General features: G+C 41.9%; 1 protein-coding gene across 1 annotated transcript; it reads left to right on the top strand.

The window, feature by feature from the left end:
• Window positions 1-2,788: 2,788 nt before the first annotated feature.
• Window positions 2,789-5,054, top strand: LACBIDRAFT_333679 (uncharacterized protein; the record flags this gene model as incomplete). The annotated part of the gene is made up of 8 exons (XM_001888355.1): window positions 2,789-2,866; window positions 2,893-3,152; window positions 3,321-3,386; window positions 3,563-3,637; window positions 3,878-3,988; window positions 4,049-4,698; window positions 4,928-4,978; window positions 5,008-5,054. The coding sequence occupies 8 exons, from the start codon at window positions 2,789-2,791 to the stop codon at window positions 5,052-5,054; spliced, it is 1,338 nt and encodes a 445-aa protein (XP_001888390.1).
• Window positions 5,055-15,311: the final 10,257 nt, after the last annotated feature.

Raw genomic sequence — 15,311 nt, 5'->3', positions numbered from 1 at the left:
GGATGACGAGGCCATACAAACCACGACGACGACGAGGCCGTACAAACCACGACGACGGAGGGCGTACAAACCACGACGATGGAGGGCGTACAACCCACGAAGACACGATGACCCCCCCACCCACCCACACCCGGGATCGAGGCTCAATACTCCACCCTCACTCCCTCTCATTAACTGCCCACCACCCCTCTCACTCATTGCCTACCAACCCCCCCCCATCATTGCCTACCAACCCCCTTCCCCCTCTCTCATTGCCTACCACCCACCTCCTTCCCCCTCTTCCTCTTCAGTGCTCACCACCCCTTTCCCCTCTCCCTCATTGCCCACCACCCTCACCCCTCTTACTCACTACCTACCACTCCTCCACTCCCTCTCCCCTTCACATATAATATTTAATGTAGTAATGTAAATTTATATAGTTGTATTGAATGAAATCCAGAATTCTGCAGATAAATCTACCAAGATCTTGTTTCAGGATATATTTGGAAAATATATGCCTTCAGGAAAGAAATCTTTGTAAGTTATTTCTGCCCAAGGTTGAAAAATCTTTGACTGGTCAAGAAAATTTCCTAGAAATGTTTGGACTCCCAAGAAATCTTTGTGAAATATTTCTTATGAGGTTTAGAAATGTTTGTTGGGCTAGGAAATCTTTATAAAAGGAGAAAGACTTCTGTCAGGTTAAGAAATGTTTGGCTACCCAATATATCTTGGGAAACATTTCTGATCAAGTCAGAAAGGTTTGGCTGGCTAAAGAAAGTTTCTTAAAGATGTTTATCTGATTCAGGATATTTTCTCCAAGTCAAGAGTGTTTCAGTTCCAAAGAGATATCTGTGAGATTTCTCTCATTAAGTTCAAATATGTTTGCCTGGCTAAGAAATATTTGTCAGATATCTCTCATCAAGATCAAATATGTTTGCCTGGCTAAGAAAATCTTTATGATATCTTTTGGATATTTTCTACATGTCTGAGTTCTAGAGAAATATTTGTCAGATATCTCTCATCAAGTGCAGATATGTTTGCCAGGCTAGGAAATCTTTATGCTATCTTTTGGATATTTTTAACAGGTTAAGAAATGTTTGAGTTGCAAAGAAATATTTAAATTTGTGAAGTATCTCTCACTCACTCCACATGTTTGCCTGGCTAAGAAATCTTCATAATATCTTTCAGATTTGGTCTACAAGTTAAGACATGTGGGGGTTTGACTGGGGGGGATGGTAAGATGCACTTGGAGATCTGGGAGCTGAAGTAGAGGCAGAGGTGGAGGAGACGGTGGTCAAAAAATGGAATCATATGACAAGGCCCAATGCAAGAGAGAAAGATGGTGAGAGAGACACTGAGCAGGGGTTTTGGGGATTAGATGAGTTTTGAGTGGTGAACATGACAGATAGAAGTGGGGTGTTGGTGAAAACAACCTTAGAGTGGTGAACATGACAGATAGAAGTGGGGTGTTGGTGAAGACAACCTTAGAGTGGTGAACATGACTGATAAGGTAGACGACTTTCATAATTGTCAAACGTCACATGCCATTACTTTACTGTTACATCTTGATCAAATCAGGTAATAAAACAACTGAGAAATAATTTGAGCTCTTCCTACTCGATTTTGAATGCAGTACGGACCTAGTTTCCATAGATCTACTTAATGTCAATGCCTCTGCAAAAAATTGAGCAACTTGGAGAAAAACTGACTGAGCCTATGCATTTTCAAAATTGACACTTAATATAACAGACTATTAACAGTGCTGGATCAGATAATGAGATAAGTATGCTAAATGTTGTGTGACATGGGTTTGAACAATTCCCTTCTTTCCCAGTTCCCTCATGATATCTTATCTGGGAGAACAATGCCCCTTGTATTTACGCCACACTCAGGCGCCACTGCTGCACCATGCCGCCTACTGACCATTCAAGCCTCTAAGCCTCTTTCATATGCATCCATGAATCTTCAGGACCTAACTGCGAGTATGAGGTAGATAAAAATGCTTTTGGAGACACGACATGACAGCAAGGGGGCTTAATTAGTTGTATACTAATGGTGACTGTATTTTTCTATCTCCTTTACCAAAACTGAACTTTGTTCCAATTTTTTTACTGATTCATGTGTCCAGGATATTTATCTACAAAAGCTAGGTTCTTATGGTACAATAGGACCCCTAGAATTATATATACAGTCGAATTTTGTGAAACATTACCCTTTTTAGCAGCTGTCACATTGGTCACATGACGTTTGACGATTATGAAAGTCGTCTACCTTAGAAGTGGGGTGTTGGTGAAGACAATCTGAGATTGGTGAACATGGCAGATAGAAGCAGGGTATTGGTGAGAACAAACTCAGATGAGTTTTGAGGGGAAAAAAACCAATGTACAAAATATTGAGAAAACTGCACCAGAAAAACCAAGTTTTTTTCTTGAAACTGGGACCCCAGATACCCTGTGACACTGGTCAGATATGTTTGAGCCATGTGACAAGGCTAAAAGATTTTTCAGCAGTGTGACATGCTTAGAACATATCTGAGCGATGTCACACCACTGAAACATTTCTAGCCACTCTGGCACACCTCAAACATTTCTGGCCAGTTTGACTTAGCTCAAAAATTTCTTACCAGTCTGACACACTTCAAACATTTCTTACCAGTCTGACACCCTTCAAACATTTCTGACCACTTTCACTTGACTAGGATATTTTTGAACACAATTTATGTACCCAAACATTTCTGGTCATAATATTAAAGGTCAAACATATTCTACCCAATCCAATATTATATTTTCTCCCAAAGGCAAAAAAATAAATGGTCACACAACCTATTAGCCTGGATACATTCTTACATTTTACAAGGCTAATAGCTTGGTCAAGGTGGGTGACTGAAGTGAGCCAGTCACACCTTTCACTCAGGCCAACGACACCGGCAATCAAGAAGTTGGGCAAACCCAAGTGAAGTATGGGCCGCCTAAGAAGAAGACAGCTATCCGTGCCCCTGCCAACGACGCCGCCATGGGGAAAACCCAAGTGCAGTCTGGGCCGCCCAAGAAGACGGTTGCTGCTCCCAAAGAGGCACAGCGGCGCCCCTCTGCTGCCGTAGAGGTTCAACGGCGCCCTTCGAATGCTCAAGTCTTCGATGGTGTACACATCCAAGCTAGGCTGCAGCCTTCAGGGTGAGTTAATTATCCCTTTCATTCCCTCCACATCGAGCCGACTTAGGTTGCTCGCATGCTGCTTGACTTGATGTCAGCGGCAATTGGTTCAACCAGACTTGAGTCGGTTGCCACAAGTTCCTTGCTCAACCGTGGCAGTCCCACAGTCGCTGACTCATCTCCCAATAGGATTTTAGCCAATGAAGCGGCTGTTCGACCAAACACTGCCAATGAAGCTAGGGTGCAGACTTCAAGGTAATTTGATTGTTCATTCCCACCACATTTATTCCCTCCACATCGAGCAACTTAGGTCGCTCGCATGTTGCTTGACTTGATGTCAGCGACAACTGGTTCAACCAGACTTGAGTCGGTTGCTGCGTGTTCATTGCTCATTGCTTGCAGTCCCCGTGTACTTACTGCTTTGCCAATAGGAATGTTGCCACTCAAGCGGCTGTTCGACCTGTCAATAACCCGGTTTCTGATGCTGTTCACTCCGACGTTGTTGGGTAAGCTTCTGTTCTTTTTTAAGCTTTACTTCTTTTTGTGGGCTGGTTTGGATGGAGTGTCATTCGCCACTTGCGTTGCTCTGGTTTTACCGTGCGACCTCGAGGGAGTGGCCCCCGTCCTTTGAGCTGGCTTAGGTCACTCGCATGCTGCTTGACTTTATGCCAGCTGCAATTTCTTCAACCAGACTTTAGTCAGTTGCTTTTGCTTCTATTTCTCTGTCTGACAACCACACTCTGCAGGCCCGGGCCTGTTCCACACAAGTCCAAACCAGCCCCTGTGCTCAGAATGTACGGGTCTACCCATAAATCTTCGTCTGCTCAACCTACAGCCCCCGCTGCCATCACCACGAAGTTCGTCTTCTTAACCGAGTCCAAACACACATGTTGAAACTCACGTGTCTTTTGTTTTAGTGCGGGCAACAGCAACTCCACGCTATCGGACTTAACCTCAACGTGTTCGGACGATTACGACATCACGCTGCCTGACCAGCCAGAAGGCGCCAATGAATTTGCCAATAGTTATTCAAGCTTCGACCCCAACGATATACCTTCAACCGGAAAGAAACTCACCAGCATCCGGGATGAAGACTTTCATCCAAGGTCATTCTCGATGCATGACCTCGGCCCTGACGAGATCCAGGCTATGAGGGAGGCATGCGAGTCCAAAGACGTAGCATATTGCTTCAGCTATGCTGACAAGACAACTCGCTACTACCATGGTCACGAGCTGACTGAAGGCTGCCAGAGTGCAGCCGACTGGTTCACGACGTACTTCGACGATGAGACGAAGAAGTGGCACCCCATACCACAGGGCTTTTCAGCCCCCCACTGGCCTGAGGACTACGTTGACGCGATCAACATTTTGAGGGAAGAAGACGAACTGCACATCAACTCATACATCATCGAGGCGGCGATGGCATTGGACAAGACTCGTAACTCTGGAGAGGATGTTTTCGAGATCCTCTCCTTGGAGGACGACCTTTCATGGGACGACAAGAACCACATGCGATCGCTTCTCTGCTTGGAGGCGGTCACCTATCGTTTCACCCAGCCTTGGGATGGTGGGTACCACCACTATCAAGGTGCTTTGCCTCGACTGGTGGCTACCACTTTTATGATAAAACTAAGGCAATTGCCTGCAGAGCTGTGTGTATAAGTCCACAAGTTTTATGAAAGGCATTTCATAGATGTGTCCTGTGTTTTCTTTCTCATAAAACCTATGTTCTTTTCATAAGATATAGGCAAGGCCACAGAGTGCTTTTCATAATTAAACCTGTGTGCTTTCAATAGGTTTTTCATTCACTGAGTTAGGTGTATTCATTGCCTTTTTCATAATTAATGGTGTGCACTTTCATTGAATATTTCATTAGGAATTTTGGGTGCTTTCATTGCTTTTTTCATAATTAATCCTGTGTGATTTCAATAAATATTTCATTCACTATGTTAGGTGTATTCATTGCCTCTATCATATCTAATGGTGTGCGCTTTCATTGAATATTTCATTAGGAATATTGGATGCTTTCATTGTACTTTTCATAATTAATGTTGTGCAATTTCAATAAATATCTCATTCCCTAGGTCAGGTGTATTCATTGCCTCTTTCATATTTCATAGTGTGCGCTTTCATTGAATATTTCATTAGGAATATTGGATGCTTTCATTGTACTTTTCATAATTAATGCTGTGCAATTTCAATAAATATCTCATTCCCTAGGTCAGGTGTATTCATTGCCTCTTTCATAATTAATGCTGTGCGCTTTCATTGAATATTTCATTATCAATTCTGGGTGCTTTCATTGTGCATTTCAATAAATATTTCATTAGCTAGGTTATATGTATTCATTGCTTCTTTCATAATTAATGATGTGCACTTTCATTGAATATTCCACAGCTTTCATTGGGATTTTTCATTGAGTATCTCAATATTTCATTCCAATTTCATATCTGCCCCCAGGGATATCATTATGATTTTTCATTATATTCCATGATAGCAATGAAATAGCTATTATGGTCCATCCAATGGGTCATTGGGAGGGTGGTCACATGACAAATTTCCAAAAATGGTAAAAAAACAAAAGTTGTAGCTCTTCACCATAGCTTCCAGAATCAGTTGGAATTATGTCCTAAAGTGCTTCCGTTGTGGAGATATAAGGTAAAAGGTTTTCAAAAGTGCCGCGTTTTTTTTTTTTTTTTTTGCATTTTTCTTCATGAAAAGAACACTAAACAACATGATTTCAACAGATTTAGAAAGCTAAGAGAAGGGGCTACAACTATTGTATCGTGGGAAATTTCTCCCAAAAAGGAAGGTACATGCCCTAAAAGGGTAATTGACACTGACAGACTACAAAAGTAAGTTATAGCCTACAAAGTTTACTAATAGACTACAAAAAAGACTACAAAAGTCGGACATAGACTACAAAAGTTGGACATAGACCACAAAGGTCAGACAAAGACTACAAAAATTAGTAGTGTCTGCTTTTCTCATTACAAAAGTAATAGTGTCCGCTTTTTGAGACTACAAAAATTAGTAGTGTCTGTTTTTTCAGACTACAATGGTTTGTAGTGTCCGCTTTTTGAGACTACAAAAGTTAGTAGTGTCTGCTTTTTCAGACTACAATGGTTTGTAGTGTCCGCTTTTTTCATTATAAAAGTTAATAGTGTCCACTTTTTCAGACTACAATGGTTTGTAGTGTCCGCTTTTTTCACTACAAAAGTTAATAGTGTCCGCTTTTTGAGACTACAATGGTTTGTAGTGTCCGCTTTTTTCATTATAAAAGTTAATAGTGTCCGCTTTTTCAGACTACAATGGTTTGTAGTGTCCGCTTTTTTGATTACAAAAGTTAATTGTATCTGCCTTTTCAGACTACAATGGTTTGTAGTGTGTCCGCTTTTTTCATTACAAAAGTTAATTGTGTCCACTTTTCTGACATATAGTATGTAGTGTGGTTAACTATATATATATAGGTCATTGGGGATATGATTGAAGGATTGGGATGAGTTGACATTCTGCCACTTATGAATAGTTGTGTTTGATGTCAGGTCCATGGCTGTTTTCCATACTAAGCCACTATCCTATCTTTGATGTTGGTTAACCTTCCACTCAGATCAGTATCTGCTGTCCTATGTCTGACCACAGTCAATCTTCACATGATTTTTTTGGAGTGATAAATTCTCTGTGCTACCAATGCAACTTGTCATGTCTTTCAATACCAAGACCAGTTGTCATTGTCCAAGCCTTCACCACTGGGGTCAGCCTTGAGTAGATTGATTTAAAGGTACCAAAAGTGAGTTAAATAGGTGGTTGGTCCTGTCTGTTTTTCAATGTCTATAAAAAAACGCGGCGCTTTTGAAAACCTTTTACCTTATATCTCCACAATGGAAGCACTTTAGGACATAATTCCAACTGATTCTGGAAGCTATGGTGAAGAGCTACAACTTTTGTTTTTTTACCATTTTTGGAAATTTGTCATGTGACCACCCTCCCAATGACCCATTGGATGGACCATAATAGCTATTTCATTGCTATCATGGAATATAATGAAAAATCATAATGATATCCCTGGGGGCAGATATGAAATTGGAATGAAATATTGAGATACTCAATGAAAAATCCCAATGAAAGCTGTGGAATATTCAATGAAAGTGCACATCATTAATTATGAAAGAAGCAATGAATACATATAACCTAGCTAATGAAATATTTATTGAAATGCACAATGAAAGCACCCAGAATTGATAATGAAATATTCAATGAAAGCGCACAGCATTAATTATGAAAGAGGCAATGAATACACCTGACCTAGGGAATGAGATATTTATTGAAATTGCACAGCATTAATTATGAAAAGTACAATGAAAGCATCCAATATTCCTAATGAAATATTCAATGAAAGCGCACACTATGAAATATGAAAGAGGCAATGAATACACCTGACCTAGGGAATGAGATATTTATTGAAATTGCACAACATTAATTATGAAAAGTACAATGAAAGCATCCAATATTCCTAATGAAATATTCAATGAAAGCGCACACCATTAGATATGATAGAGGCAATGAATACACCTAACATAGTGAATGAAATATTTATTGAAATCACACAGGATTAATTATGAAAAAAGCAATGAAAGCACCCAAAATTCCTAATGAAATATTCAATGAAAGTGCACACCATTAATTATGAAAAAGGCAATGAATACACCTAACTCAGTGAATGAAAAACCTATTGAAAGCGCACAGGTTTAATTATGAAAAGCACTCTGTGGCCTTGCCTATATCTTATGAAAAGAACATAGGTTTTATGAGAAAGAAAACACAGGACACATCTATGAAATGCCTTTCATAAAACTTGTGGACTTATACACACAGCTCTGCAGGCAATTGCCTTAGTTTTATCATAAAAGTGGTAGCCACCAGTCCAGCGAGGAAAGGGAAGAACGCATGCAAGACATTTACGAGCAGCTTCAAGACGAAATCGTGGATGGTGGATCGTCTATCGTTGCACCGGAGGTTCGCTTTGAACGCTGGCGTGCGATGATTGAGTGTTTGGTAAGTTATTATTTTCTTTTATTCGCGTAAAGGTTTTCATATTGTGTTCTTCTAGCTAAACATCATCCGGCGCACTGACCCCGAATTCGACATCACAGGCTTTATTGTCTATTCAGGAGACAAGCCATCTGTGCATCAAAAGGACGGCCTTTTCGTCAACTCATCCTTTTTAAAGGATGTCTTCGAGCGCGAAAATTATCCTATTAGGAAGTGGACTGATGTCTTCGCCACTACTGTTCGGTGGGTCATGCGTTATACTCTTTTCGCGTTTTTTCTATTAACATGGCATGGCAGAGCGGCACGATATCAACAGGAATTAAGGCAAGATTTACAGATTGACAACAACCTCGAAAGAAGCAAAGACGTACCTGTTCCAAGCAAGAGCAGCAGAAAGACTTTGGCCACCAGTTCGCTTTCCGAAAGGTTTGCACCCTCGAAGGAAAGCCAGAAAGACTTCAAGCAGATATTTAGGAGCAAATGGCGTACGTCGCAGACATGAACTATCGTCACGTTTTACTTATTTACATCTAGACGAGGCCGTTCCACACCCGAAGAGTACAAGAACTACGATGCCGTTGACAACATTTGCGAACTATGCGGAGATGGAGAAAGTCGCACTCACTGGGTGGCCTTCGAACCAGGTCAACACTCCCTTGGCAATACTTTACCATCCCCCACATAATCCACATGGACTCCACTGGCTTCCACTGGCTTCCACTGGATTCCACTGGACTGGACTGGACTGGACTGCCAATCACAAAACTGGACTCCACTGGACTCCCAGCACAAAACTGGACTCCACTGGACTCCACTGGACTGCAAGCATAAATCTGGACTGGACTGGACTGGGCTGGACTGCAAATCACAAGACTGGACTCCACTAGACTCTCCCAACACAAAACTGGACTGGACTGGACTGCCACAGACCTAAGTTAATTCAGAATTCCTGAACTTAGATCTCAAAACAAAAAATAAAATTGAAGTATATTTATTAATTAAATTAATTAAATTTATTAGATTCTATGTTACAGAGAGGGGGAGGGACACTTCAGTCACCCACTACCAACTGACTTTTAGTCTTGCAAACTCCATGAATACTACGGGACTAAATGTCAGTATGTATATCTATATTGTATATATTCTGGGGCTTGTATATCTCCACTTTTACCTAAATATATTTTGACGTTCAAAGTCACACCAAATATATTTCTAGTGTGTCACACACCCCAAAATATATTTCTTCACTGAGATGGACTCCAAATATATTTCTTATGCCTGGACCCTGAATTGTGACTGTCACACTGCAGAAATATATTTCTGGTCTGGGATGGACTCAGGATATATTTTGCAGCTGGGATTGACCAAGGATATATTTCTTCAGCCACTAGGGGTGTTTGGGGTCCCAGTTCCTAAAAAAACTTGTGATTTTTTTTGGGATGGGGGACATATATTCTAGGTAATTTACCTATTATTTTTTAGGGTTTTAGCCACCCTTCCTTGACTGTTTGTAGCATATGTATGAGAGGTTTCTTTACTGATATGTCATGAAAGCTGAGTATTCCTCTCACTCAAGCAATGGAGAACACTGGAGAAGAAAGCTGGATGTTGTTGTTGGAGTACTTGATGAGGGAAGCTGTGTGTTGTTGTTGGAGTACTTGGTGAGGGAAGCTGGGTGTTCCACATGAGTACAACACAAGTATTAGTGACCTTACCCCAACAACACTGAGCCCCCTGACCATACAAACAGGCCATGGTTGATGGTGCCTGCTGATGAGCCGATGTATATGTTGACCCCATCAAAGCTGGCTCGGCCACCCATATCTTCTTGAGGAGTGGTTCTGTGTGCCGGCCGACCAGCCTAATGATGAATTGACCCTGCTGAAATTGCCTTGGATTGTGGGTCAGCTGAACAGCTTTTGATTCCTCACAATATGGATCAGCCCACTTGCCGCACCCTGGCTCGGCAAAGTCAGTTTACATACCCGAGGTCATGAATCTCATTGTGAGCCCCGAGCAGAGATGAGGCCGGCCCTCATCTGTTGCCATCTCCAGCCTGGATATGGCCTGGCCCAGTCGGCACCACACTCCCTACCATTCTTTGGCTTGTCTCCAATTAAACAATTTATGTTGCCATCTGTCCCGTGATGATAGCCAGCCTGGCTAACACATCGCCTAACTAAGTTTACTTGTTCATATGTTGTACCAACCCCCCAGTGTTCTTTGCCATGTCCTGCATTCAAAATCACCCTCTGGTTTTATGTTTGCATCAGGCCAGTGAGTACATTAGCTGGTCCTGTATTCTGGTGCAAAGTTACTGAGCAGACAAGGTCATTGAATCTGTATAAATGCATGGAAACAGCCAATCAAACATGTTCAGATGCAAAATAATGGAGCCGACAAGTGGGAAATAGTACAAATACCCGGGTTTCACCTTGAGTGATTGAGCCGATTCCATATTAAATCATTGTGTCTGGGCCAGTGCATTTTTCAGGGAAAGGATGTGTGAGCTGGCACCATGTCCGGGTGAAATTACACCAAGCAGACATGAATTACATCAGTAAAGGTGCACATCGGGTGATGCAGGCATTTAAATCCCAAACTGTTGAAGTACGTTGGCTGGTGCCATGTCCGGATGCAAAATAATCCAGCAGACAAGTGAATGAAATTGGTAAAAATGCCTGGGCTGCACATCGGGTGATATTAAATTATTGAAGTACTTTCAAAGGGCTGGGAAAACAACCGAGCAGACAAGTGAATTAAATCAATAACATTGCCCAGGCTGCATCTCGTATAATAGAACATGTTTAATATTAAATTGTTGAAGTACTTTGGCTTGTGCCGAGGCTGGGTGGAAAATAACCGAGCAGACAAGTGAATTAAATCAGTAAAAGTGCCCGGGTTATGTCTCGGATAATAGAGCCGATCCAATATTAAATTGGTGAAGTACTTTCGCTGGTGCCAAGGCCGAGTGGAAAATAACCGAGCAGATAAGTGAATTAAATCGGCAAAAGTGCCCGGGCTGAGTCTCGGATAATAGAGCCGATTTACTATTAAATTGTTGAAGTACTTTGGCTGGTGCCAAGGCCGGGTGAAAAATAACCGAGCAGACAAGTGAATTAAATCGGTAAAAGTGCCCAGGCTACGTCTTGGGTAATAGAGCCGATTTAATATTAAATTGGTGAAGTACTTTAACTGGTGCCGAGGACGAGTGGAAAATAACCGAGCAGACAAGTGAATTAAATCGGTAAAAGTGCCCAGGCTGAGTCTCGGATAATAGAGCCGATTTACTATTAAATTGTTGAAGTACTTTGGCTGGTGCCAAGGCCGGGTGAAAAATAACCGAGCAGACAAGTGAATTAAATCGGTAAAAGTGCCCAGGCTACATCTTGGGTAATAGAGCCGATTTAATATTAAATTGGTGAAGTACTTTAACTGGTGCCGAGGACGAGTGAAAAATAACCGAGCAGACAAGTGAATTAAATCGGTAAAAGTGCCCAGGCTACGTCTTGGGTAATAGAGCCGATTTAATATTAAATTGGTGAAGTACTTTAACTGGTGCCGAGGCCGAGTGGAAAATAACCGAGCAGACAAGTGAATTAAATCGGTAAAAGTGCCCAGGCTGAGTCTCGGATAATAGAGCCGATTTACTATTAAATTGTTGAAGTACTTTGGCTGGTGCCAAGGCCGGGTGAAAAATAACCGAGCAGACAAGTGAATTAAATCGGTAAAAGTGCCCAGGCTACATCTTGGATAATAGAGCCGATTTAATATTAAATTGGTGAAGTACTTTGGCTGGTGCCGAGGCCGGGTGAAAAATAACCGAGCAGACAAGTGAATTAAATCGGTAAAAGTGCCCGGGCTGCATCTTGGATAATAGAGCCGATTTGATATTAAATTGGTGAAGTACTTTGGCTGGTGCCGAGGCTGGGTGGAAAATAACCGAGCAGACAAGTGAATTAAATCGGTAAAAGTGCCTGGGCTGCATCTTGGATAATAGAGCTGATTTGATATTAAATTGGTGAAGTACTTTGGCTGGTGCCGAGGCCGGGTGAAAAATAACCAAGCAGACAAGTGAATTAAATCGGTAAAAGTGCCCAGGCTATGTCTCGGGTAATAGAGCCGATTTAACATTAAATTGGTGAAGTACTTTAACTGATGCCGAGGCTGAGTGGAAAATAACCGAGCAGACAAGTGAATTAAATTGGTAAAAGTGCCTGGGCTGCGTCTCAGGTAATAGAGCCGATTTAATAGTAAATTGTTGAAGTACTTTAGCCAGTGCCGAGGCCAGGTAAAAAATAACCGAGCAGGCAAGTGAATTAAATTGATAAGTACTTTGGCTGGGTGGAAAACAACCGAGCAGACAAGTGAATTAAATCAGCAAAAGTGCCCGGGCTACGTCTTGGATAATAGAGCCAATTTAATATTAAATTGGTGAAGTACTTTGGCTGGTGCCGAGGCCGGGTGGAAAATAACCAAGCAGACAAGTGAATTAAATCGGTAACAATGCCTGGGCTGGCGTCTCGGGTAATAGAGCCGATTTAATATTAAATTGTTGAAGTACTTTAACTGGTGCCGAGGCCGGGTGAAATATAACCGAGCAGACAAATGAATTGAATTGGTAACATTGCCCAGGCTGCGTCTCGCATAATAGAACCTGTTTAATATTAAATTGTTGAAGTACTTTGGCTGGGTGGAAAACAACCAAGCAGACAAGTGAATTAAATCGATAAAAGTGCCCAGGCTGCATGTCAAATAATAGAGCCGATTCAATATTAAATTGGTGAAGTACTTTGGCTGGTGCCGAGGCTGGGTGGAAAATAACCGAGCAGACAAGTCAATTACATTGGTAAAAGTGCCTGGGCTGCGTCTGAGCCGATTTAATATTAAATTGGTGAAGTACTTTAACTGGTGCCATGTCCAGATGCGAGATCACAGAGCAGACAAATAAACCAAATTGGTAAAAACACTTGGGCTGCATGTCAGGTGATGCTGGTAATTTCATATTAAATTGTTGAATTACCTTAGTTGGTCCGGGTGCAAAATCATGGAGCAGACAAGTGCATTAAATCGGTAAAAATGCTCGGGCTGCATCTTGGATGACAGAACCGATTTCATATTAAACTGCCCAAGTATTTCAGCTGCTGCCATGTCCAGATGCATAATCACCAAGCAGACAAGTGAACCAGATTAGCAAAAATGCCCAGGCCTCAACCCGGGTAATGCTAGTGATTAAATATTAAAGTCCTTCAGCCACCCCCGTGCCCGGCTGCAAAGCCACAACTGAGTGGATTCAATTGGTAAAAATGCCCGGAAGTACTTCAACCATGCTTTGTTCAAGTGGACCACTACCGAGCCTACAAGTGAAGTATATCACTGAACATGCCTGGGTTGCATCCATATCATTTCAGTCTGGGTGTAATATTACCGAGCAGACAAGATAACACAACTCATGAGAGTTGTTCCCCGAGCTCGGAGCCATTCATACACCAATGCCAAAGAGACAAGTTAGTTATAACTTTCACACCATCTGCCTGGTGCCCCCTCTCAATGCCATCATTGTTGACCGACAATTACTAAATCAGGCACTAGTTTCTCCAATAGGTGTAATCCTGCCCCCATTCTGCCCACCAGTCATGAGTATAGTATTTCCACTGTTACTGCACTATTTCTCTCCAAACAAGTTCCTAATCATATCTTGGTGGTGTTTATTATATATGGTGTGGGGTTCACTTAAGGCTGGGGTAGCTAGTAGGTTGTTCAAAGAGTATTGATCAGGTAAGGAAGGCAGGATGTTTTGAATATGTGTTTTGGTGGATACAGAGATATGGCTAGAATGTTAGTGACTATCCACGTACCATTGTCCTGCTCCATATACAATCTTCTGAAATCATTATCTTGTCTTGTCAATCTCTGTAATTCCTTTTAAACTTCTTTCTAGCTATCCCATCCCTACCTCCAACCCACTTTTGACTCTCATTGGCGAAACTGTGGTGATGTAACGAATGGATACAATGTATTCCTCCCTCCTCTCCATGCACCATTTACCAGGTAAGTTCTCCAATTAGAACCTTATATCTTCATGTCTTGCAAATAATAATTGAACATATTCCTCTGGAACTCCCATGGGATTTATATGTCTTCTGGGCATTTTGTGCAATACAGATACTCAGAACCCCAAATGGCTATTCTGAGCTACCACAAATTAAGCATATATAATATACACTGTATTCTTTCTGCTTTGGGGAGACTACAGTAAAGGTATACATACCATGGGGAACATTGAGGGAGATGCATGTCAACTACACTACTATACGTTCTTGTTTTGAGTATGTCATAGACTACATCAAGATATAATTAGCAGGGTTTTTGGAGAGAAGTGGCCCAGTAATGGTCAAGATATAATGCTGATGACAGGAGGGCAGGATGGAAGGATGGAAGGATGGAAGGATGGTAGGATGATGGGATGGCGTGGATGGCGGGATGGCGGGATGGCGGGATGGCGGGATGGCGGGATGGTGGGATGGTAGGATGGCGGGATGGCAGGATGATAGGATGGTGGGATGGTGGGATGGCGGGAGAATCCATTCACTTGCAACTTTGCAGCCGGACATGGCATTAGCTGAAGGACTTCACCAATTGAATATCAAATCGGTTCTATTATCCGATGTGCAACCTGGGCATTTCTACCAATTTAATTCACTTGTCTGCTTAGTCATTTTGCACCCAGCCATGGCACCAGCTAAAGGACTGCAACAAATCAATATTAAATCGGCTGTATCACCCGAGATGCAGCTTAGTTATTTTTACCGATTCAATTCACCCATTTTCTTGGTTATTTTGCATCCAGACATGGCATAGCAATTTGATATCTAATCACAAGCAGCAGCCTGGGCATTTTGACTGGTGACTTCGCACCGAGACATGGCACCAGCTAAGGTACTTCAACAATTTAATGTTAGATTGACTCTATTATCCGAGATGCAACCCATGCCCGATTCAATTCACTTCTCTGCTATGTTATTTTTTACGCGGCCTCGGACCAGCCAAAGTACAACAATTTAATATCTGTCACCCGATGTGCAGCCCAGGCACTTTTACCAATTTAATTCACCTGTCTGCTTGGTT

Source organism: Laccaria bicolor, genomic scaffold (assembly GCF_000143565.1).
Source record: "Laccaria bicolor S238N-H82 LACBIscaffold_54 genomic scaffold, whole genome shotgun sequence".
In the NCBI taxonomy this organism is placed as follows: Eukaryota; Fungi; Basidiomycota; class Agaricomycetes; order Agaricales; family Hydnangiaceae; genus Laccaria; species Laccaria bicolor.
The sequence above is the reverse complement of the archived record's forward strand: the minus strand, read 5'-3'. Positions and strand labels throughout refer to the sequence as shown.